The sequence below is a fragment of the Rattus rattus genome, chromosome 7 (genome assembly GCF_011064425.1).
Source record: "Rattus rattus isolate New Zealand chromosome 7, Rrattus_CSIRO_v1, whole genome shotgun sequence".
NCBI lineage: Eukaryota > Metazoa > Chordata > Mammalia > Rodentia > Muridae > Rattus > Rattus rattus.
In genome coordinates this window covers 119,856,289-119,879,676 of record NC_046160.1, presented here as the reverse complement: position 1 = coordinate 119,879,676, position 23,388 = coordinate 119,856,289, and the positions used below count along the sequence as shown (strand labels likewise).

General features: G+C 50.3%; 2 gene segments (V, D, J or C); both read right to left on the bottom strand.

Moving 5' to 3' along the window:
* The window catches only part of LOC116905412, a 154,238-nt gene extending 132,357 nt beyond the window's left edge, over positions 1-21,881 (bottom strand). Inside the window, 1 exon segment of the C gene segment in view lies at positions 21,836-21,881. Within this exon segment, the coding sequence occupies positions 21,836-21,854 (19 nt within the window).
* Positions 8,306-22,803, bottom strand: LOC116905406. The segment is given in 8 exon segments: positions 8,306-8,582; positions 8,701-8,816; positions 10,613-10,945; positions 11,053-11,370; positions 11,651-11,989; positions 12,109-12,423; positions 22,147-22,535; positions 22,628-22,803. Coding segments are annotated over 7 exon segments (1,560 nt in total).
* Positions 22,804-23,388: the final 585 nt, after the last annotated feature.

Here is a 23,388-nt window from a genome sequence, read left to right as displayed (position 1 = left end):
ACGGAGTAGGGTCAGACCAACAGGCAGGACAAAGGGAAGTGGGAGAGGAGATAGAGAGGCAGGTGGGAACAATCTAGTGAGGATGACTACAGAGCATATCCAGGCTTCCTAAGTGTGCTTCGTGAGTGTGGGCAGAGGGTACCAATGCTGGTCTGACTCCAGCTCTGAGGAGTGACCTGAGAAAATGTGTAAGGAGATCCTGAGGGAGTCAAGTAAGAGAAACCCTTAGTGTCCTTTGAGGAAGCAATGCCACGGGGAAAAGGAAAGGTCAATTTGGGGGCAAATGTCGGCCAGGCTGCTTTCAGCACTAGTGAGGCACCACATGAGGGGAGCAGTTCTAGCCTTCCCTACCGGGTAGGAGCTATGCCATGAGAATCAGTGGAGCTGTAGCCTCTGTTCTTAGTCAGTACACTGCAGCTGGAAACAGGCACGACCTCTGGAAGACTCTCTCACTGCTGGAGCCCTGAGGGTCCTGAGGCATAGACAACAGACCAAGCTTTCAAAGCCTGGAGCCAAGGCTGGTATACTGGCAGCTTGGCAGGTCCAGGTACAGCCTCATGTGATTGCTGCAGGCCCTCTAGGTTCCTCCCTCCATTTTGTGTGGGTGGAGGTTGTGGACATACTGTGGTATTTCGGGGTCTACGTGGGGAAGTGTGCCTGATTTGGGCCTAGGCGCTGAAGGCCATGCTGAGGACAGGACTTACCTAAAATTGAGATGCTGGGGCACACATCTTTACAGGATATGATGATGTCTGAGGTTGGGCTCCATCCCCACCACACTCATACTTAGGGCCCCTCAGGTGGAGCCTGTCTGACACTTTTCAATCCCAAGTTTATGTCAAATTTATAGCGGCCCTTGGTCCTGAAGGCTCTCCAGCAGAAGAGAGAAAGAAATGAGGCAGACGACTCCTGGACTTAGGCCTAAGGTATCAGAGAAGCTAGCATCTTTTATGGTATGAGATGGTTTGCTTCTAGTTGTAGTAGTTGCTGTTTACTCCCTGCTAGGGGGTGATAGGAACTTCTGCTGCCAAGTCTGAGCTATCTGAGAGTGGGGGATTTTTGGAGCAGCCCCTGGCTGACCGTCTTCTTTTACATGGTATGAGGTGGCAAGCCTTCTTGAATTGGACCTCCAACATATGGTTTCATTCAAATGGATTTCAGATTAGAGATGATACTGCAGTCCTAGAAAATAATACATGTAGGATGGCATAGCAAGCCAACTGTGGTACGCCAAGGCTGAGCTGTTTGCCTAGAAAATCTCGCTCATATAACGAAGGAGTACAATGGAAAAAAGATGTACAGATGCTGCCTTCTACAGTGGTCTCTGATTCGGAAGGAAAAAGAGAGATTATGATGGAGATGCTGCCTTGTTGTCTCTCAGAGCAGGCAGGGGATAAAGGAAAAGACAGTACAGATCAGATTTGTGCTAAAGAGCTGTTCCTGCAATTTGAAAACTTGGAACCGATGAAGACAATAAGGAAGCAAAGAGGGAGAAGCAGGTCAGATTCCTTTATAGCCCGGAGACACCGGACATGGAACAGGCTAGAATCAGCAGCATGGAGTGGAGAATTAGATGTAGAACCATCCATCCTTCCTTGAGAGAAAGGCTTCATTTATCTAAGGAAATACATGGGAAATCATTCCATCAAAATCTAGCTCCCCTGCCCCCCCATGTCCCAAGAGAGAATGTTCTAACTCAAAGGAAATAGCCGCACCACAAGGGAAGGAGAATACCAATTAGACCTGTGCTAAACAGCTTTTCCTGGCACACAAACAACACAAACAGACAAACACCTTCACAGCAGGGATATTCAGTTATTACTGGCTGAGGGACCCATGAACATCAGATATGACTGAAAGATAATTTAAAGTCTTAACAAAAAAATCCAAACATGTGAGAAGTGGCATTCAGTGCCCACTGAAGTGGGTAGTGCTGCTTCTGCTGGGGAGTCCTGCCTGAACAGGACTAACACAAACGTTAGTGGCTTTGTCAGGCTCCATTATAGGATGTGATCTTTGTGAGTAGCTGAGACTCTGATAGACTTAAATGATTATTTAGAAAAATGTGTAGGTAGTGTATGTGAGGTGGTAAGACATTTGGGATGATATTTTTAAAAAGGATGAGAGAGAAGACAGTGGGCATTTACAGGTTACCCCCAAAAAAAAAAAAATGACAAGATTTGTGTTAAGTCAAAGATTTCTAGAGAAAAAAAGGCTGACAGAAAATCAAATTCTGTGCTGTGAATCTTTGAAGGCTGGAAAGTAATGTGAGCCTCTGGCATTCTCGTGATATATTCTGATTCTGCCCACTTCATGAGCAGGTGAGGTCTGTTCTTCCTTATGACATCAACGCATGGATGCATGATGGGCAAGTACACAAGTCTACCTGTCCCATATGTCTGGCAGACTTCATAAAGGCCTAAGCGTCTCAGTGAGGAATGTGAATGTGCCCTCACCTGTGTGGATATTTCCACAGGCCTTTCCCAAGCAGTTCTATGTAAGCAAGCAGTGGGAAAAGCTGACATTAAGGGCTTCACCCAACCCAGTGTTATACATAGGCTCCCATTGAAAATCTACATTAAAGGAGGCAGTCATTTCACAAGCATTGATAGGAAGAGTGTAACGGAACACAGCTAGAGCCAATGATGCTTCCTCCTGCCTTACAGCCTTATGGGGGCTGGGTTGATAGAAAAACCCCACAGTGACTCACTAAGAGTTAAAACACAGGAAGCACCATGCGAAGGTGGAAAAAGACACTCCCTCAATTCAAAGTTTGTTTAATGGAAGCCTCAGTGGCAGAGATGGGCTACTTCTGCATGAGTTATTGTTCAGGGAGGCCCCCAAGGAGCCACAAGCTGCAAACGTTATCATTATTGATTTTACTTATACACCAGAAGTAGGTGGTAAATTTCTACTGCTGGAGACTTCACAAACTTTGGCTGTAAGACATAGAGAACAAGGGCTAGGACTGAGGGGGAACCTGCCTTCCTGCTGACTTTTTTTTTTTTGCAGTGCTGGGAGATGTTTTATAGGCTATTGCCAACATTCTCTCATGAGCACGGACTCTGAGTGCTCCATTAATCATCTTGTTATATAAGATGTGCTTACTGGTATAACAGTGGTACAGCAGTTATTGGTACAACCAACATCTTTCCTATTGAATTTAAGCTCTGCTCTGCAGTAGGGAAAAACTTATAACTGGGGAGTTCATAGGCTCCAGTAGAGAAATAACTGCTCTTGTGTGTTAAATGGATGTCACAGACTTGTACAATTGAACTGCGGGCATTTGCATCTATGTCCACAGCTTTTGCCTTTACTTATGAAGGGAAGCTCCATCTCACAGTGTGCAGAAATGGTCATTGGGGGAAATTCACACTTGGTCAAGCTTCTGACAATAAGTGACTGTTTCTGTTGAATACCAGCCCTAGAATATGAATAAACACCTATATATACTTCCTTCAGGGTTCAGTAAACACCATAGAGGAGAGGACTGAAAAAAAGTAAAAGTTGTAGAAAGGGTTAGAAAGTGTTGTAGAAAGTGTTATGCAGTTCCGTCTTCTAAACTGAAACAGACAAGCACAGTGTTCCTCTTATCTAGACAATACAGACCTCTCCTCCCCAAACAGGAATATTTTTCTGTCACGTGTACCCAGGGCTCTGCTTGCTTGACACTCTCACCCAGCTGTGACTTACCACTGATTTCCAGGCTCCTGCTGGCATTAAGCTTGGTCCGTGAGGCCTCATGTTCCACCATGCATGTGTAAGTGTCAAGTGAAGGGCTCAGAGCTACTGGTAGTCTCAGGACACTCCAGATCTGGAATTTGTCCCCAGACTGGCGGATGGGTTGTGCAGTGACAAAGTTTATCGGGTCCATTTTACTCTGGGCACTGAGCCACCAGAGGTGGATATCTTCGGGGTAGAAGCCGGATACTTCGCACATGAGCCAAGATGACATTTCATGGTGGGTGGATGTGGTCAGGATGTTCACATTGAGGTTGCTGGGTGCCATAGCCCCTGCAGGGAGAAATGGTAAGAGGCTTATCTTGTCATGCTTGGGCTGTGGGTATCTAGAGCGGTGTGAAAGGACAGAAGAAATTCCCTTTCTTATCTGACTATAGTTATGGCTTGGACACTGTCAGGAAAGGACATATGGTTAGGCAGGGCATTGGACAGCCTTGGGGTGGGGTGGGAATAGGTTTCATGTAGAAAATGAGGCTGCCTTGCTTGGGGCCCAAGGACTTGGTGAGGAGAGGCCTATGCTGGAGACATTGCGTCTCCTGGTCACTGCCTAGCTCATAGGGATGCTCAGTGCCTCCTCAGCAGACCCATGCTTTGTTTCTGTGTGGCTTTTTGTTAGTGCAGGTTTCTTTGGTGCCCCATCTATTCTTTAAGTCTTCTATCCTATATTCTGAAGGCGAGGCCAATCCTAGGCTTTCTATCTTCCAATCTAGCTAGTGTGTGTGTGTGTGTGTGTGTGTGTGTGTGTGTGTGTGTGTGTGTGTGTGTGTGTGTTAGGAGGCATTACCAGTGAATCAGTGGCTTGAGATGAAATAGGGGTTCTTCCTTCTCTTGTGTTTATGGGACACATGTGTTATGGCCATCCTAGGGGTGTGGAGACTTTTTTTTCCCTCCATTTTTATTAATTTGGGTATTTCTTATTTACATTTCAATTGTTATTCCCTTTCCCGGTTTCCAGACCAACATCCCTCTCCCCTCCCCCTCCCCTTCTATATGGGTATTCCCCTTCCCATCCTCCCCCCATTAACGCCCTCCCTCCAACAATTACATTCACTGGGGGTTAGTCTTGGCAGGACCAAGGGCTTCCCCTTGCACTGGTGCTCTTACTAGGCTATTCATTGCTACATATGCAGTTGGAGCCCAGGGTCAGTCCATGTATAGTCTTTGGGTAGTGGCTTAGTCCCTGGAAACTCTGGTTGGTTGGTAGGATAAGCCCTCGAGTCTAGGTGTGATAGTCCTTAGCCCTTTAATGAGATTCTTATGCATCTCAAAGATGTCCTATTGTCTGTCTGGTCATATGCCTGCAGAATCCAGGAGGATCTCACAGTCTGGCTCAGATATACAGAACTCAGGTCCTATGTGCCAGGAAGGTCTTTGTGCTTGTCCTTCCTCTGTTTAACATTAGCTCAAAAAGGGATGACGACTTCACAGGTTTATATGGTGGAATTTGTTGGTGCTTGGATAGGGCCTGGCTTGCAGAAGGCATATTAGTAACCCTTTCTACCTAGGATGTACATTGACAGCTCAGAGAAATAGCCATGGAGGGTTTCCAGGTGGAGGAGGTGGAGGAGGAGGAGGAGGAGGAGGAGGAGGAGGAGGAGGAGGAGGGAGGAGGAGGAGGAGTAACGTTGAACAAATGAGTTGGCGTAAGATACACTGGACTTCTTACCTACTATGTTTTTGGTGATAGTAGGCTTGGTGGCTTCTATGTAGTGATTCTTTGCTTGGGGAGTTGGAGTGGCTTTCTCGGAGGACTGAGAATTCCGTGTCTCTGGAGTCAAAGAAGATGGACAAAAGGTGATGATGAGAGCAGAGTATTCTGAGGAGCCCAGGGGGATGGAAAGCAGTGAGAGAAGAGGACCACAGGATGGAATGGTTCTGGTGTGGAAGGACAAAGCATAGCTAGTGCCTTCACTCACCCAGCTGCCTCCTTTCACAGTTAGTACAGGGTTTCTGAGGTGTGGATGCAAATGTTAGATTGAAGAGGCAGCCCAGGAAAGGAAGGGAATGAATGGAGGAAGAATAAGGAAGGGAAGGATCAAAGGTGTGGGGTGGTCTTGCTTCAGTCAATCTATGGGGATTAGCTGAATGTGGGTATGGGAAGCCCCCCAAGGCCCTTCTGCTTGGTTCAGGGATACTCACCAGGCAACTTGAATTTCTTGCTTTTCTTTTTGGATGTGTTTGTTGTGGTGCAAGTGAGGTTGGGGCTCAGATCTGGGGCCGGCACAGAGACCCAAAGGATCGTTATATATTTGTCTCCCTTTCTAGCAGAGAAGACAGTACTTGGAATCGTTGGCTCCCAGGCCAGAGTCAATGGTTGCACTCCAATTGCCATACAGCTCACATTCACATGTTCATTTTGATTTGGGGCTTTGCACTCTGAGGAGAGGAACATGTCAGGTTCCTTGTCAGGAGCTGCAAGACAGATAGTGAAATTCTGAGGACATGGAACCAGGGACAAAGGTGAGGTCTGGACAGTATCACTTTTCTTGCCAGATTCATAAAAATGACTCAGTACCAGGCAGACAGGGAGAAGGGCTTTGAAGCCCCATGACCAATCTCGGGAGCCTGTCTCTCTGTCACCACCATCTTTTCCTGAAACTCCTTCAGGCTTCTTGGGAAGAGACCTACCTCCTACTCTTCTAAGCACCAATGATCTCCCCCACCTCCTTTATGGATATAATTCTGTGACTTTGACAGGAACAGACAGCCTTCTATATTCTCATAGCCCCTTGAGCAACTTGGAGCACCTGAGCAGAGCAGCCTGACTTCTTTTCTCAAGCTGTACTCTGGTTCTGTCTGCTCTGCTCTTCCTCAGGTTCTGGGATGTCAGATATTTTCAGTGTCCCACTTTATAGCATTCCAGAGACAAGCAAAGTACACATAGGTGTAGACCTGTGACCCCTCACAGACTTGCTTGCTGAAGGTTTAAGCACAGAATACCAACATCCATGTGGGGATGTCAGGGTTCATCGCCCAATTCCAGAGTCACCTCTGCACCTTAGGTCATATACTAACATCTATGTAGCTCTCTTGGGCTTCTGGGGCAAAATGCTACACGTGGCAGTTTGAGTAACAGAACTCTGTTCTTTCACAGTTCTAGAGGCCAGGAGTCTGGGCTACAGCAGGCTAGTGTCCTCTGTGCAGCAGGGAGAACGTGTCATAGACTTGTAGCTCTGAGGTCGTAGTGGGTGGAATCTGCCTGAGATGAACTTGTGCTGAATGAGGGTGGGCATCAAACCCAGCAGAACTGGGTTTGTGAAACGTGGCAGTAAGTACAAAGGAAATACACATGGGGACGGTCTATGCATTTGAAACAGTAACTGGGGTGTTGGTGCCAGGAGACAAGTATTAGTCAAATGCTATGGCTTCAGAGCTAGAAGTCTGTGACACATTCTCCCTGCTGCACAGAGGAACCAGCCTGCTGTAGCCCAGAATCCTGGCCTTTAGAACTGGGAAAGAACAGAGTTCTGTTGCTCAAACTGCCACATGTGGCACTTTGCACCCGCAGCCCAGGGAAACTAAAACAGTTGCTGGTATGGAAAGTAGGGTATTAGGTGAATGCCTAAAATATATCTGGAATTTGGTGCTGGGCCCTATCATCTTTACAGTGTTTTCTCAATAGATGCTTGTTGCTCTCAGTGTCCTGCAGCTACCCACTAGAAACCCAACTCAGAAAGGGGCCATCACCAAGGTGCTACCATACATGCTTATTTAAAGACTCTCTTTAGGACCCTGGCATCTACACAGTTCCCTCCCACTGTCTGATGTTCTTTCTTATGCCCCGCTCCCAGGTCCTGCTCTCAATGTAACCAGCTAGTCCCACCTCTGTGAGGTTCCTCCAGCTATCCACACGGTGAACAGCAGAGTCCCTAGCACTGTCCTCACCTTGTATCTGCTATGCTTCCTTCTCTGAGCTGAAGGACATGACCCACCTCCCTTTCCTTTCCTGCTGTGTGAGCAGGCCTTTAGCTGTCCTTCTCCAGTGACCACAGCAGTTGTTATAGACAGAGGGTTTGAGTCCTCAAGTTATGGGCTAACCCCTAGGGCTTGTCATGTTGCAGAAGGGATACAAACATCCTAGAGATCTCAGCCAACTCTCCCAAGGCACACCCCACATACCACAAAGGTTTGGCTAACACCAAAGTATTGCACTAGCTGGAAGCAACGCCAGCCCAAGATGGTGGGCTGAGGGATGGAGCAGACACCCCAGGCTAGAGGCTAGTTTTCAGATTCGGTTGCTTTCGGGAGATCAGGCCTGGAGTTTTCTCTGCCCTACTTTCTTCTATCAGGGTGGATAAACCAGACTGCCAGACTGCTACCCATCGGCTGCCTGTGCTATACTTTTCTGTCAGGGTGTTCTCTCTCTCTCTCTCTCTCTCTCTCTCTCTCTCTCTCTCTCTCTCTCTCTCTCTCTCTCTCTTCTTCCACACCTCCTTTCCCTCTTTCACTCTTAAGCCCCATCAGACTGTTCCACTTCAAGTTCCCAGGCTCTATTTAGAGAGTCTTTGGGATGTCGACACCACAGGAAAAGTTTGAAAACAAGAACAAATTCCTTCACAATAGAGTGGGTTCGCAAGGTGAAGTATTTATTTCAAAGTGACATTTGTATACAGCACAGCTGTCTGTGGTTCCAGACATTGTTCCAGGTTGCACAAGTGGACAAAGTCTTTGGTCAGTCTAGAAAGAAGCCCGTCTCAGAGATCAAAGCTGGAGGGCAACACAGGAAAGATGTGGGAATAAGTTTACTAGTCATACAGGCAGGAACCCCAGGCCCAGAGGTAGTGTCCCTGTGGGAGGGTCTCTTGGTCTCTGATGTCCTTCCATGCTGAGAGTCATTTCACCTGCAGGTGACAGAGACAGTGTGAATTGCTGTTCCCTTTTACAGAGTAGAGGTAGGGGCAGTGAGGAGTGGTGACTCCCTGTCTCTGCCCTGTGTCCTCAGCCCCACCACCACACTACCTTGAACAGGGTGACAGTGGTGCTGTAGAAGAGGCTCAAGAGGAAGAGGACGATGAAGGTAGAGGCGGTGGTCCATAGGTTCTCAAAGCCTTCCTCCTCAGCATTCACCTCCCCCTCTGTGAAGGGACACACAGAGGGAGGGTCAAGCCAAGCCTTGGGGTGATTGAACATTTGCCTCAGGGTTGGGGGTGTTCTGCTGGTTCTGGAGAATCTTAGCGAGTATTGACTGGCCCCCCCTAATAGCTCAAGCTAGACAGAGACAAAGCACAGGTCAAACTGGAGGAGGCACTCACTTGGGGCCTTGTCCCAGGAGCCCTGGGGCAGCAGAGCAAGCACGGCAGATGCAACATATGGACATGGGTAAAGGCAGACTCAGAAAATGTGGCATAATGATATTTGTGTGCTCTGGACTTTCTCTGAGCAGGTGGCACCATCGGGGCTGTTAGACTGAGAATTCAGAGCAGGTTTCCCTTCTCCTGGGCTTTGGGAATAAGAACAGGCATATCAGAGGTTATCCCTCCTTACTTCCTGAAGGACCCAGGCATCTCATGCCTCTCTTTGATCAGAGTTCCTGTGTGTTGATTGTCCTACCCCTGCCAGCAGTGTTGGGTCTTGGTACCAAGAGATAGAGAGGCTGTGGGACCAGGGCATTTATTGGGATCTCTGACCTCTGTAAAGATGAGCCCTTGGGGATTTCTAAAGCCTAGGTCCCAAATGGATATGAATATGAAGAATGTCCAGGATGTGAATCCAAAGAGGCAATGCTATTGGGTGGTGACTCCTTATAGAGGTTCCTTTGTTGGTGTGTGTGTGTGTGTGTGTGTGTGTGTGTGTGTGTGTGTGTGTGTGTACAATTCTTTTGGACAATTGCATTATGTCTTCTGCATCTGGACTGGGAAGTGAGTGGGTCAAGCGCTCTCTCATTGATCTCCTGAGGTATTCTATTAATGGAGACACAGCCAAGGCTAACTTTCTGTCATGGGTGGTTAGTGAGGTATCTTCTGAGGTGTTGAGCCAAAATGCACACTTTGCTCCTCGGGCTATTTCCCCTAATCATAGAGTGGGACCCTGAGGAGTATCAGTGCCACCCAGCCTAGTATGGACTCTCTGAGCCCTGAGCCCTGGAGTCTATGGTCCTGGTCAGAGACCAGGTGTACCTGTGTGCTATGTCTGTCCACGTGTTAGTGTACACATGTCAAGATGTTTCTTTACATGTCTGTGTATGCATGTCTTCATGTCTATGTAGTTCACTTGTCTATATTTGCCTATATTCTGTTTTGGTGCACACATGATCATGTGTGTCGGGGTCTGTTTCCATGTGTGGTTGTGTGTCTGTGCATATTTGTCTCTGAAGGTGTTTGTATTTGTCCATGCACACATGCGGAACCTCTATCTGTGTGTCTATGAATACATATTCGTGCATGTATCTAGACATGTTCATCTCTAGATCTATGTATAAATGCATGTCTGTCTCTGTGTGTCTGTGGATGTGCCTGAATGCTGCCTGCACCAGGGTAGGCAAGCTTTCAGCCATATATCTAGAAGTAGCTGGAGGAATGGCATGCTCACACTCTGTTGTAAGCCTTTCTGAGTTCACACACAAGGATGTAACTGGCAAGGTAGAGGAAGGGCCAAGGTGGAGGCAAGTATACAGGGTGTGTGCAGGGCAAGCATAACACAACAGTTGCCCCAGCAGGCACGAGCATCAGATAATCAAAACCAGTGACATTTGAATGGATTTTTTTTTATTTCTAATTTTTATAAAATGCAACATCTCACTCTGACATGGTTAGTTTGCATACACAGAGCAACTCGACCCCCAGGGCCTGCCTGGTTGAGCGCTAGCATGGTCAATAGCAGGTGCCACCTGTGTCAGACATGATCAGCGATACATTGTACAGTGTGGGTTTACCAGTGGACTTGTCCACGGTCCTCTCGGTCACCATGTGTGGCAGGGCCTCGTGGCCTACAACACAGGTGTAGGTCTCTCCGGAGTTCCATTCCTCCTCTGTCACAGTCAGGATGCTGTGGGTGAAGTACAGGCCTGGAGCCCCAGGCTCTGGCATTGGGGCACTGGTCACATACTTGTCTGAGGACAAGGGTTGCCCTCTCTGAAGCCACTGCACAAAGATGTCTGCAGGAGAGAAACCCTTCACCAGGCAGGTGACTGTGGCCGACTCCCTCAGGATCAGTTGTTCACGGGCTGGCGGCAGCAGGTACACAGCAGGTGGATGTTTGGCCACCTCTGTAAGCAAAGATAATAGTGAGGATAGGGTGGAAGGGGACCTGCCCTCCCTGTGAGGTACAGGATGTGCTCTGGAATTGGAGGAGAAGGAAAGGGGGAATACCTACCATTGGGTTTTGAGATGAATTTTTTCTGTGGTGAAGGCAGGTCCCTGTGAGTCACAGTGCATACGAATTCCTTCCTGTTATCCCAGTCTTCCATACAAACACTAGCCACACCCACAGCACTGAAGGTGCCATTGGGGTGACTTTCCATGATTTTAGTGTTGGTCTCCAGTGGTTCACCACTTTTGGAAGACCAGGAGATATTCAGGGTGTCATAGGTTGCCAGATTTGTGACCAGACAGGACAGCTTAGCAGACTTGGTGAGGAAGATGTCAGCAAAGGAGGGGGGAATGGGGAAGGCGAGGATGTCTGTAGATGGACCTGTAGTCAAGAGAACACTGTGTTAGGTTGTGATGTGTCTAGTTGTGAAGTTGGATAAAAGCTCAGTCTCCATCTTCCAAATCTGCTTAAGGGAAGATGCTGATTCCCTCCAGCTGACTCTCATCCCCCTGCTGCCTACTGCTCATCCTTGGCCTTGGCCACTGTTGGAAGCCAAGGCTCAAGAAGCAAATGACCATGTCTGGGTGGCATTGGCCACAACCGTAGGAGGACTGCTCTAATGTGGGAGGGCTAGGCATTGGGCTTAGCACAGGCTACTCACTGGCAGCGCATGTGGAGGACACGTTCTTCCAGAAGGTGAGACCCCTGTGATCCACGCGGCAGGTGAACACATTCAGGTTCAGCCAGTCGCTTTCAGTGATGGTCAGTGTGCTTATGACCTTGTAGGTTTGGGGTCTGGATCCTTTGGCCTCGACAGTCACTGGCTCTGTGGTGAAGCCAGATTTCACAGGCTTCCCATCCTGCAGCCAGGATACTGTGATCTGTTTGGGACTGAAGTTGGTGGCCTCGCAGATGAGTCTGGACTTGCGGGGTGCAGGGCCAGAGAAGGCATCGCGTGGTGGAATGAACACACTCACATTGGGGTTCATCTCAACGACAGCTGGAATGAAAGGTCGAAGTGTGAGCTCAGGCTGGCTTAAGACCCACTCCGCTGCTCCCTCTGGGCCATGCCTGGGCCTGCCCCCTCTCCCCGTCCCCTCGGGAAGGGTTGGTTCTTACCTGGAATCGGCACATGCAGATCTTTGTTTTTGTTGCCATGGTGGATTTTGCATACCAGGTATTCATCTGAACCTTCAAGGACATTTTTGGCGGACAGTAACACCTGCGAGGTGGCTGTGTATTTGTCCCCTGTCCTCAGTGTTGGGAAGGTTCTGACACCCTGCATGACTTCAGTGTTGTTCTGGTAGTTCCAGGAGAAGGAAATGGAGCTGGGCAGGAAGTCCCGGGCCAGGCAGCCCATGGCCACCAAATTCTCATCAGACAGGGGGCTCTCGCAGGAGATGAGGGGGAAGACAGTTGGGGAGGACTGACTCTCTGAGGACCAGAGAGGGATAAAAGAGAAATGGACGAGTAAGAATCCATCTTCTTGCCTCCTGCCAGTCAGGAGATCTCTCTACACTCTGCTGTCTCCATGTTGCTGCTCTTAAGGTTGGCAGGACTAGATAGTAGGTAAGTTTGGTCTGTGGGACAGAGCCACAGCAGGGCTACGGGGCTGCCTTCTAACCCAGGAGTGTCTTTGGAAGACTTCACAGACAGCGAGAGATGCCTCTAGAGTAGGTGGTTCTGGCCCTTCAGCCATCGGCAGCCACTCCAGGGGCATGAACATCTGCTCTCAGGGACAGGCCTAGGTCCCGGCTTCCCTCTGAGACATTCGCTGAGAGCACCTTGCTCATTCCAAAGCAATAGGTAGGTGGTGGTGGAAGGGGGATGGGCTCAGGCTTCTGTATCAGCACACAAAGCTTAGGTTTACACACCAGACAGGTATATGGGGTAGGAGAAACGTGGGTTATGGTGGGGGAACTCTTATGGCATCATCATGAAACTCCACCATAGCACACGGTCTGCCCAGGACAAGGTCCTTAGCCTAACTGGTCCAGGCCTGGTTAAACTCATTCAGTTCACCCTGGCTGTGTTTGCTACACTTCAGATCTGCCCATCTCAGGCTAGTTAAATTAGTTCATCCTAGTTTGGCCCAACTTACCCCATTCTAGAGTAGCTAAACTAATCTGAGCCTAGCTAAGTCCAGTTTAGTTTAATGTAGCCCAGCTTGGCACAGGCTAATACATACTGCCACAGTTTGATCCAGCCTATGCTAATTAAGCTGATCCAGGCCTGGGTAGACCTAGCTCATCTCAGCCCAGTTAAGGTTATCCAGTATATCTCTTTCTGGTTCAGCTCAGGTTACCATACCTTATCTCAATTCAGCTCAGCTAGTGTAATTCATCTTAGTTCATCCCCTACCCCTCTAGACTCCCTGTTGATCTTAACTCAGTTTAGACATGGCCAACAAAGCCTGGCCCAACTCAGGCCAGGTTAGTTTAGCTTAGCATAAGCAGTCTAGCCTTGCTCAGTCTAGCTCACCCTTCCTCATCTAAATTCAACTCAGCTATGCCAGCCCTGCAGCAGGTCTGCTCAGCTCACCCAAGTCCAACCAGTTCAGTCTGGCTCATTTAAGTCTTGACAATCCCCAATTCATCTCAGCTCAGTTTAGCATAACTCAGGCAGTCCATTCTTAGCCCAATCCAGTTTACCTCAGTTTATCCCAGTTCATCCTGGCTGTACTCAGTGCAACTCGATTCATGTTCTCCCAGGCCACCTCAGCCCAGTTCATGGTAGCTCATCTGAGCCCAACTTATCCCAGCTCATCCCAAACCACCTCACCTAAGCCCTGCTCAGCCTAGCTCATCTGAGCCTAGTTCAACCTCTCTCATCCTGCCAGCTAGCCCAGTTTAGTCCACATCATCTTGCAAAGCTCAACCAGCCCAAGTCAGCCGGGTCCAGCTCATTCATGTCCAAACCAGCTCAGTCATGCTCATCCTAACTCAGCCTCACCATCATCCACATCAGCTAGCCCAGTTCAGCTGAGCTCATCCCAGCCCACTTCAATCACAGCTCATTTAAGTACAGCTCACCCCAGCTCTATTTAGCTCAAGCTAGCTTATTTAGCCTAATTCATCCCAGCTCAGCCCAGGCAACTCAACTCATCCTAGCTCAGCTAAACCCTGCTCAGCTCACCCAAGCAAAGCTGACTCCAACCCAGATCCTTTCAGCTCAGCTCACCCAGCTCAGGCCAGCTCACCCAGCCCAGCTCACCCAGCTCAGCTCACCCCATACCCCAGCTCAGCTCACCCCAGCTCAGTCCAGCTCAGTTCAGCTCACCCCAATTCAGCTCACCCAACTCAGCTCAGCTCAGTTCACCCAGCTCAGCTCACCCCAGTTCAGCTCACCCAGCTCAGCTCACCCCAGCTCAGCTCAGCCCAGCTCAGCTCAGCTCACCCCAGCTCAGCCCAGCTCAGCCCAGCTCACCCAGCTCAGCTCAGCTCACCCCAGCTCACCCCAGCTCACCCCAGCTCACCCAGTTCAGTTCAGCTCACCCCAGCTCAGCTCACCCAGCTCAGCTCACCCAGCCCAGCTCAGCCCAGCTCACCCAGCTCAGCCCAGCTCACCCCAGCTCACCCAGCCCAGTTCAGCTCACCCCAGCTCAGCTCACCCAGCTCAGCTCACCCAGCCCAGCTCACCCAGCCCAGCTCAGCTCAGCTCACCCAGCTCAGCTCACCCAGCTCCCCAGCTCACCCAGCTCAGCTCAGCTCACCCCAGCTCCCCAACCAGTTCAGCTCACCCCAGCTCAGCTCACCCAGCCCAGCTCACCCAGCTCAGCCCAGCTCACCCAGCTCAGCTCAGCTCACCCCAGCTCACCCAACTCAGTTCAGCTCACCCCAGCTCAGCTCACCCAGCTCAGCTCACCCAGCCCAGCTCAGCCCAGCTCACCCAGCTCAGCCCAGCTCACCCCAGCTCACCCCAGCTCACCCCAGCCCCCAGCTCAGTTCAGCCACCCCCAGCTCAGCTCACCCAGCTCAGCTCACCCAGCCCCAGCTCAGCCCAGCTCACCCAGCTCAGCTCAGCTCACCCCAGCTCAGCTCACCCAGCTCAGCTTACCCCAGTTCAGCTCACCCCAGCTCAGTCCAGCTCAGTTCAGCTCACCCCAACTCAGCTCACCCAACTCAGCTCAGCTCAGTTCACCCAGCTCAGCTCACCCCAGTTCAGCTCACTCAGCTCAGCTCACCCAGCCCAGCTCACCCAGCCCAGCTCAGCTCAGCTCACCCATCCCCGCTCAGCCCAGCTCACCCCAGCTCACCCCACCTCACTCAGCTCAGCTCAGCTCACCCCAGCTCACCCCAGCTCACCCAGCTCAGTTCAGCTCACCCCAGCTCAGCTCACCCAGCTCAGCTCACCCAGCCCAGCTCAGCCCAGCTCACCCAGCTCAGCTCACCCAGCCCAGCTCACCCATCCCAGCTCAGCTCAGCTCACCCATCCCAGCTCAGCTCAGCTCACCCTAGCTCAGCCCAGCCCAGCTCACCCCAGCTCACCCAGCTCAGTTCAGCTCACCCCAGCTCAGCTCACCCAGCTCAGCTCCCCAGCCCAGCTCAGCCCAGCTCACCCAGCTCAGCTCACCCAGCCCTGCTCACCCAGCTCAGCTCACCCAGTTCAGCTCACCCAGCCCAGCTCACCCCAGCTCAGCCCAGCTCAGCCCAGCTCAGCTCAACCAGATCAGCTCACCCCCCAGCTCAGCCCAGCTCAGCCTAGCTCACCCCAGCCCAGTTCACCCAGCCCAGCTCACCCCAGCTCAGCCTCAGCTCACCCCAGCTCACCCCAGCTCAGCCCAGCTCACCCAGCTCAGCTCAGCTCACCCCAGCTCACCCCAGCTCACTCAGCTCAGTTCAGCTCACCCCAGCTCCAGCTCACCCAGCTCAGCTCACCCAGCCCAGCTCAGCCCAGCTCACCCAGCTCAGCCCACCCAGCCCAGCTCACCCATCCCAGCTCAGCTCAACTCACCCATCCCAGCTCAGCTCAGCTCACCCCAGCTCAGCCCAGCTCACCCAGCTCAGCTCAGCCCACCCCAGCTCACCCCAGCTCAGCCCAGCTCACCCCTGTCTCTTATACACATCTAGATGTGTATAAGAGACAGAGCTCACCCAGCTCAGGCCAGCTCACCCAGCCCAGCTCACCCATCCCAGCTCAGCTCAGCTCACCCATCCCAGCTCAGCTCAGCTCACCCCAGCTCAGCCCAGCTCACCCAGCTCAGCTCAGCTCACCCCAGCTCACCCCAGCTCACTCAGCTCAGTTCAGCTCACCCCAGCTCAGCTCACCCAGCTCAGCTCACCCAGCTCAGCCCAGCTCACCCAGCTCAGCTCAGCTCACCCATCCCAGCTCAGCTCAGCTCACCCCAGCTCACCAGCCCAGCTCACCCCAGCTCACCCCAGCTCACTCAGCTCAGTTCCCCCCCAGCTCAGCTCACCCAGCTCAGCTCACCCAGCCCAGCTCAGCCCAGCTCACCCAGCTCAGCTCACCCAGCCCTGCTCACCCAGCTCAGCTCACCCAGTTCAGCTCACCCAGCCCAGCTCACCCCAGCTCACCCCGCCCAGCCCAGCCCAGCCCAGCCCACCCCAGCTCAGCTCACCCCAGCTCAGCCCAGCTCAGCCCAGCTCAGCCCATCTCAGTCCCTCAGCCCAGCCCAGCCCACTCCAGCCCAGCCCAGCCCAGCTCAGCCCAGCTCATCCCAGTTCAGACCTGTTCAGCTCATCTCACCCCAGCTCATCTCACCCCAGCTCAGCTCCCCAGCTCAGCTCAACTCCCCAGCTCAGCTCACCTCAGTTCAGCCCCCAGCCCAACTCACCCCAGCTCACCCCAGCTCAGCCCAGCCCACCCAGCTCAGCTCAGCTCACCCCAGCTCACCCCAGCTCACTCAGCTCAGTTCAGCTCACCCCAGCTCAGCTCACCCAGCTCAGCTCACCCAGCCCAGCTCAGCCCAGCTCACCCAGCTCAGCTCACCCAGCCCTGCTCACCCAGCTCAGCTCACCCAGTTCAGCTCACCCAGCCCAGCTCACCCCAGCTCAGCCCAGCTCAGCCCAGCTCAGCCCAACCAGATCAGCTCACCCCAGCTCAGCCCAGCTCATCCTAGCTCAGCCCAGCTAATCCCAGCTCAGCTCACCCCAGCTCAGCCCAGCTCAGCCCAGCTCATCCCAGTTCAGACCTGTTCAGCTCATCTCACCCCAGCTCATCTCACCCCAGCTCAGCTCACCCAGCTCAGCTCAACTCGGCTCACCCAGCTCAGCTCACCTCAGTTCAGCTCACCCAGCCCAACTCACCCCAGCTCACCCCAGCTCACCCCAGCTCACCCCAGCTCAGTCCAGCTAACCCCAACTCAGCTCACCCAACTCAGCTCAGCTCAGCTCACCCAGTTCAGCTCACCCAGCTCAGCTCAGCTCAGCTCACCCCAGCTCAGCTCACCCAGCTCATCCCAGCTCAGCCACCCCAGCTCAGCCCAGCTCATCCCAGCTCATCCCAGCTCAGCTCAACCCAGCTCAGCTCACCCAGCTCACCCCAGTTCAGCCCAGCTCATCCAGCTCAGCCCAGCCCAGCTCAGCTCACCCCCAGCTCTGCTCACCCAGCTCAGCTCAGCTTACCCAGCTCAGCTCAACTCACCCAGCTCAGCTCAGCTCACCCAGCTCAGCTCAGCTCACCCCAGCCCAGCTCAGCTCAGCTCACCCCAGCTCTGCTCACCCAGCTCAGTTCACCCAGCTCAGCTCAGCTCACCCCAGCTCTGCTCACCCAGCTCAGCTCAACCACCTCAGGTCAGCCCAGCTCACCCCAGCTTACCCCAGCTCACCCAGCTCAGCTCAGCTCACCCAGCTCAGCTCACCCAGCTCAGCTCACCCCAGCTCACCCCAGCTTACCCCAGCTCACCCCAGCTCAGCTAACCCAGCTCAGCTCACCCCAGCTCACCCCAGCTACCACAGAGTAGCTCATGCTAGCTCAGCTCACCCCAGCACAACACAGCCCAACATAGCTCAGTTCAGAGCAGTCCAGTAGAGTTTAGCTCCAATCAGCCCAGATCAAGACAATTCATTCCAGTTTGGCTATCTTGGTTAAGTCAGCCTAGTTTAGCTTAGCCGGCCTAGCTCAATTCAGCTCATTGCAGTCTACCTAGTTTCTGCTCAAGTCCAGCTTTGGCTACCTCAGAGTAATCAACTCAGCTTAGCACATTTTAGAAGGGCTCAGGGAAGCCTACACATCTCAGTCCAACTGTGCTTAACCAGAGCCTAGCTTCCTAGCCAGGCTGTCAACCTTGTTCACTAAATTTTGCTCAGCAAGCTTTATTAATCTGGCCTTCTCTGGTTCTTTGCTATGGCTGGAAAGAGTCCGGCTGATCTGCTTGCTTCAGCAGCAGGTCTCCATTCTTTCTCAATTCTATCCAGCTGTGGCCTTCCTTCTGTATATCCACAGCCCAGGCCCTGTCCTCTCACACTGACCTCGGATCCAAGCACTGATCCATTTGATAATCATTCCTTAACAACCAGGAAGTAAATTTACCAGTAACTTCAAAATTCATTAGACCGTCTTGAGTTGTAGATCAAGAATGGTAGTAGTGTTTTCTATAAAAACTAAAACCATCTTTTCTTTCAGAATCCTAGGATTGCCTTCTTAGCCTGGGTCCCTCCTTACTGATTCTAAATTAGCCTCCAGTTTAAATTCCTTCTAGATTAAAACCACCGTTAAAAACCAGTGAGGGTATCCACTGTACCTATACTTGGTGCTTAAGAAGAGACACAATAGATTCAAAATTCAAAACCACATGTATAACTGAAGTAGAGACAGCGCCAGTACCCCAACTAATACACTTCACTGAAATAATTCCAGACAACTGTATACATTTTTTTTCTAAGATTTTCTCAAAGTATCACGAGCCCTGTAGTTAATGGTTAACAGGCAACAACGTTTTTCTCTTATAAGTTTTTCAAGGAAAGTTAAATGCGAGTGACCCAGACAATGGTACTCAAAAGACACAAATGTCTCTTTCTCCTCCTGAAGCAGTGACTTAAGACTCAATCAAGCAGAAACAATTACAAGGTTTAAGGACAGCGGCCACAGCTGTGGCTGCCGCTGGCTTACCGTTTGCGGTGCCTGGTTTCGGGGAGGTCCAGAGTCTTTGTGTGGAATCATTCCTTCAAAGCCATCAAGACTGGCTGGTTCATGAGCAGCCAGATGGATGGGTGGCAGAAGCCACAACCATACATCCCCAGGTCTGGGCGGTACTGGGAGACCAAAGTCCAGGCCTTCCCAGCAGCAGCCTGGTCTCAGACCTCTGGCCAGTTCTCCAACAAGAAGCAGGGCCAGAGGGAGTTCACCCAGGAATGTCTCTGCGGACTGGCTTACAGACCTTCTGCACTGACTGAGTGTCCTCTCAACCACCAACTAGCATGTTTAACTGAAATAATTCTAGATAATTGCATTCATTAAAAAAAAAAAGTCTTTCTCCTAAAAAGTGGCCTTGAAAAAGATTTATGAAGCCACTTCGACCAGAATGCTAAAGTCTTAATAGTAAGGCAGAAAACAACTAACTTAAAAAAAATTATGAACAAAGTCACTGTAAATGCTTTGGGTACTGGGAAAAGAATTGAACAGAGACCAATAATCAGAGGGAAGAATAATAAAGTAACTTTAAAAAGTTTTCTAAATACATTAGAAATTAAAGACACTGAAGTCCTTCAATTTTTTACATAACTTAATTTTGAAAATGAATATATTTTAGAAGTCGATAAACTTAAGTTTGAGGGAAACTAGAACTTCTCAAGCTAAAATTAAAAGATTGAACTCACTAAGTTAAAAGAGGACCTTCCCAGTTTCGACTGAATCCTCAACTTATTTTAGAAATGCAAATTATCCAGGTGTTGTTTTTCTCAGCCTGGACTTTCAGTTCTGCACGGCTGGACAGAGCATTTCAAAACCACTTCTTCAAACCACAGCTAGAAGTTTACCTAGTGGTTTTATTTTCCCTTCCCAAAATAGCCTTGCCACATGACCTGCTTCCTGCCAACTGCTGCAGGTGTCCTGGTCCTGATCGGCCATCTTGACTGCAACTCAACATTGCTCAATTTGTTTAAAAACATTTTAAACTTAATTTATTATTGTCAAAAGTCAGTTCTGAATAGGGTGTGAAAGAGCCTCGTTCCCATTCTTTGGTTAAACTTTCAGCAATATCAATTCTGTACAAACCTGACTTCAAACTGACAAAATTTTTTGGTACTTGGACATTTAAAAAAAAGTGAATACTTGAAAACTCTCTCACATAGTAAAGTCACAGTATTCTAACTATCATAGGAACCACTTTAAGGGTAAAAACAACATCTTCTAATTTTCCACATGCATACTTCTGCATTCCTTTGAAAGCTAGACTTTCGCAGGCTCATCCAGATTCCTCTGGATATCAGCTACCCTTTTGAGACTGAGCCTTCCTTTCTTCCTTAATTGATTCACTAAGTTCTCTTTTCAACAAGTAATGTTTTAAACAATCTACTCAGAACATTCCTCACAAATCTGAAGAAAGTGTCCCACTCCACTCTTTGTCCCTGTGCATCAGATACTGTACAGATGCTGAGTCAGAGGGTCCTGAAGTATATTTCTCAGCTAACACTGTTACTCTAAATACTGAAAATCTCCAACCGCAGCCCAAACTATCCCTTTAGCCATGGAATCTTTTTAGCATCTCCCTCAAATGAGGCTCCAAAATCCCTGCTCCATCATTTAGGGACTCTACCAACACCATCAAAGAGATTCTTAGTTTATCCCCACGGCTCTGAGATCCCCTAGGCAGTTTAGTCCCTAGCTTCTCCCGGCCAGCTTGACAAATCTCCGGGGTTAGTATGCAATACTCTGAAAACTCCATAGGCAAAGATTAAAAATAAAGACCTGGAGAGGCCATTCTTACCTGAGGAGACAGTGACTGAAGCTCCTTGACCCCAGGCATCCATAACATAGTAATCACAATAGTGGATTTTCCCTTCATACCCCACAAAAACCCCAGAGAATGACTAGAATAACCCCTGGGCAACTCAAGACACCATGCTGTCTCCTAGTGTCATACAATAATCAACCATTTAAATCACTGTTCCATACTCTGTTCCCTGCCTGGGCAGAAAGGTCCCTGGACCCCTTTTTAGCCTTTAATGTGACCCATATTCCAGCCTCACCTCTGAGAAAAAAAGACAGTCACTGACTCTCGAATTATTATTATAAACTGTCAGCCCCTAATTCTCATAAGAGTCCAATAGACGCTGGACAGAAGTCTGCCCCAGACTTCAAGCCTCAGTTCTGGCAGACCCTTCATCACACTCCAGTTCTGGTATAACCACAGACCAGCAGGTAGAGATACCTGACCCAGACCCGTGTCTCAATATGGGACAAAGGGGTCAAATCTTGGCTCCCATTTGCAGGGAGTCTTGGTCCGGAATGCTCAAAGTTACCCCAAATGCATTTAGAATGAGAGAAGTTAGGACTCACCTGAAGAGACAGTGACCAGAGTGCCTTGGCCCCAGTAAGCAAACCAATTGTCACATTGCGACAACCATGATAAGACCCCAGACAATAAATGGTCCTTGGCTAGGGCTCCAGGATTATCTCAGATGGAGCCCAGTAAGGGACAAAGGTGGCATAGAAGAGAGGGTTCTAGCGGCAGTGGTGGCCAAGATCCCTATAAATCTCTGACCATAAAGTCTGGGAGCTGAGAATATCTGTCTGTGTCAGCCGAGGCCCCCAAAGACCCTTCCTGACTCCCAAGGTGTCCCTAGTCCTTCATGACCTGAAATTCAGATTCACACATTTCCCCTCCCCGACAAATGCAGTAAAATCTGTCTAAGCCGAATAGAAGAGAGAGGTTGTAAGGACTTACCTGAGGAGACTGTGACCATGACTCCTTGGCCCCAGTAATCAAAGTAGTCACACTGTTATAGACCCCTTTAGTGGGTGTACAAAAACTCCTACACCTACCCATTCAGCCTAATAATGTAAAAGCCAATTTTCTATGATTGTTACTCTCCCACTGGTAGCTAGCCTCTGCCTGACTCTTTTTCTGGGAGTAATGACCCCATCCTTACAGAAAAGTTTCTGCAGGATGTGGAGTGTCCAGATGGCCAGACATGGGGAAATCTGGGAATATCTTTCCCAGTGTCAGAACGGAAAGTGCAGAAAGAAAGGTCTTACCTGAGGACACGGTGACCATGGTTCCTGGGCCCCAGACGTCAAAGTACCAGTAGTAGCACAGTCTCTGTTCTGCCACTGTTCCTGTACTAAAACTCTCACCACAGCCTGCCTTGGCCCATCTGAACTCCATAGTCCCCAGACACAGGACTCACCCGAGGAGACAGTGACCTGAGTTCCCTAGACCCAGTCATCAGAGTAACTATAGACATAGTTAAGTAGCCCTCCATCCAGGGCCATATAAAACCCAGCCCAAAGTTCCTTGGGATCCCCTGTGGGGTCCAAACCTCAGAAACTCAGCTGTTTGGAGAGATCTCCACCTTAACTCCGCTGGATGGGCACACCTGAAAGATGATATCTTTCAGGCTAGCCTTGGCTAGCCTAGCGAGACCCTGTAAAGAGAGAAGAGGAGAAGGAAACAGGAGAAGGAGCAAGGAAAGGAGTGAGGGAGCTGCCCCAACCCTGTACTCTCAGTAAATCTTACCTGCCTGCTCTGGTCTGGGATCCTCTTGGCAGTTCTTGGCAGGACACTGCACCCACCCTCCTGATGCCTATGTTTGCTCATCCTTTCCCCACTCAGGACTTGTCCACAGCAAGTTGTTCTCCTCTGCACTGTCTCCTGCCCTCCAGAAAGCTCCCTTTCCTCTCAGGTCTGCTCTTGTCTTCCCCGGCTTTCTCAAGCCCCTCTACTTCCTCATAGCTCAGGCTGCCCCTGAAAAGCTCCAAACAGAAGGTTTTTGTTGAGCCACCAGTCACTGTGCTCCCAGTTAGCACTGTGATGCTTCGCTTAGTCAAAACCATTTACCAGTCCCAGACCACAGGGACTCTGGGTCTCAAACCTCACACGAGGCGCAGAGGCTCCCAAACTGCCAATCATCTCTTTGGTCAGGGACCAGTGATTTTTCTCAAAACAGAAAGTTCTGGAGCCTGGGGGGGCTTTTCTTCTTTTTAAAATAAGAGCAGATAGAGGTCCATCTGACATTCACTTGTATCTGAGTTGTTTCTCAACTATGGAGAAAAGTCTTTGAGGGTGGTGGTGGGCAGTGCCCCTCCCTGGGTAGCCATAGAGGTGTATCTTATCCTCCGTGTGTGTCCTTCTATAGTGCACCTGGGGGCCTGTCAGGCACTCAGACTGCTCTTTGCTTTCTCTACAGCAGAAAAAAGTGACCTAAATTAAAGTCTAAAATGTCACTCTGCTGTCGTGATGGAGAAACATCTCTGGGGCTGTGTTTCCTGTGCCCAAGG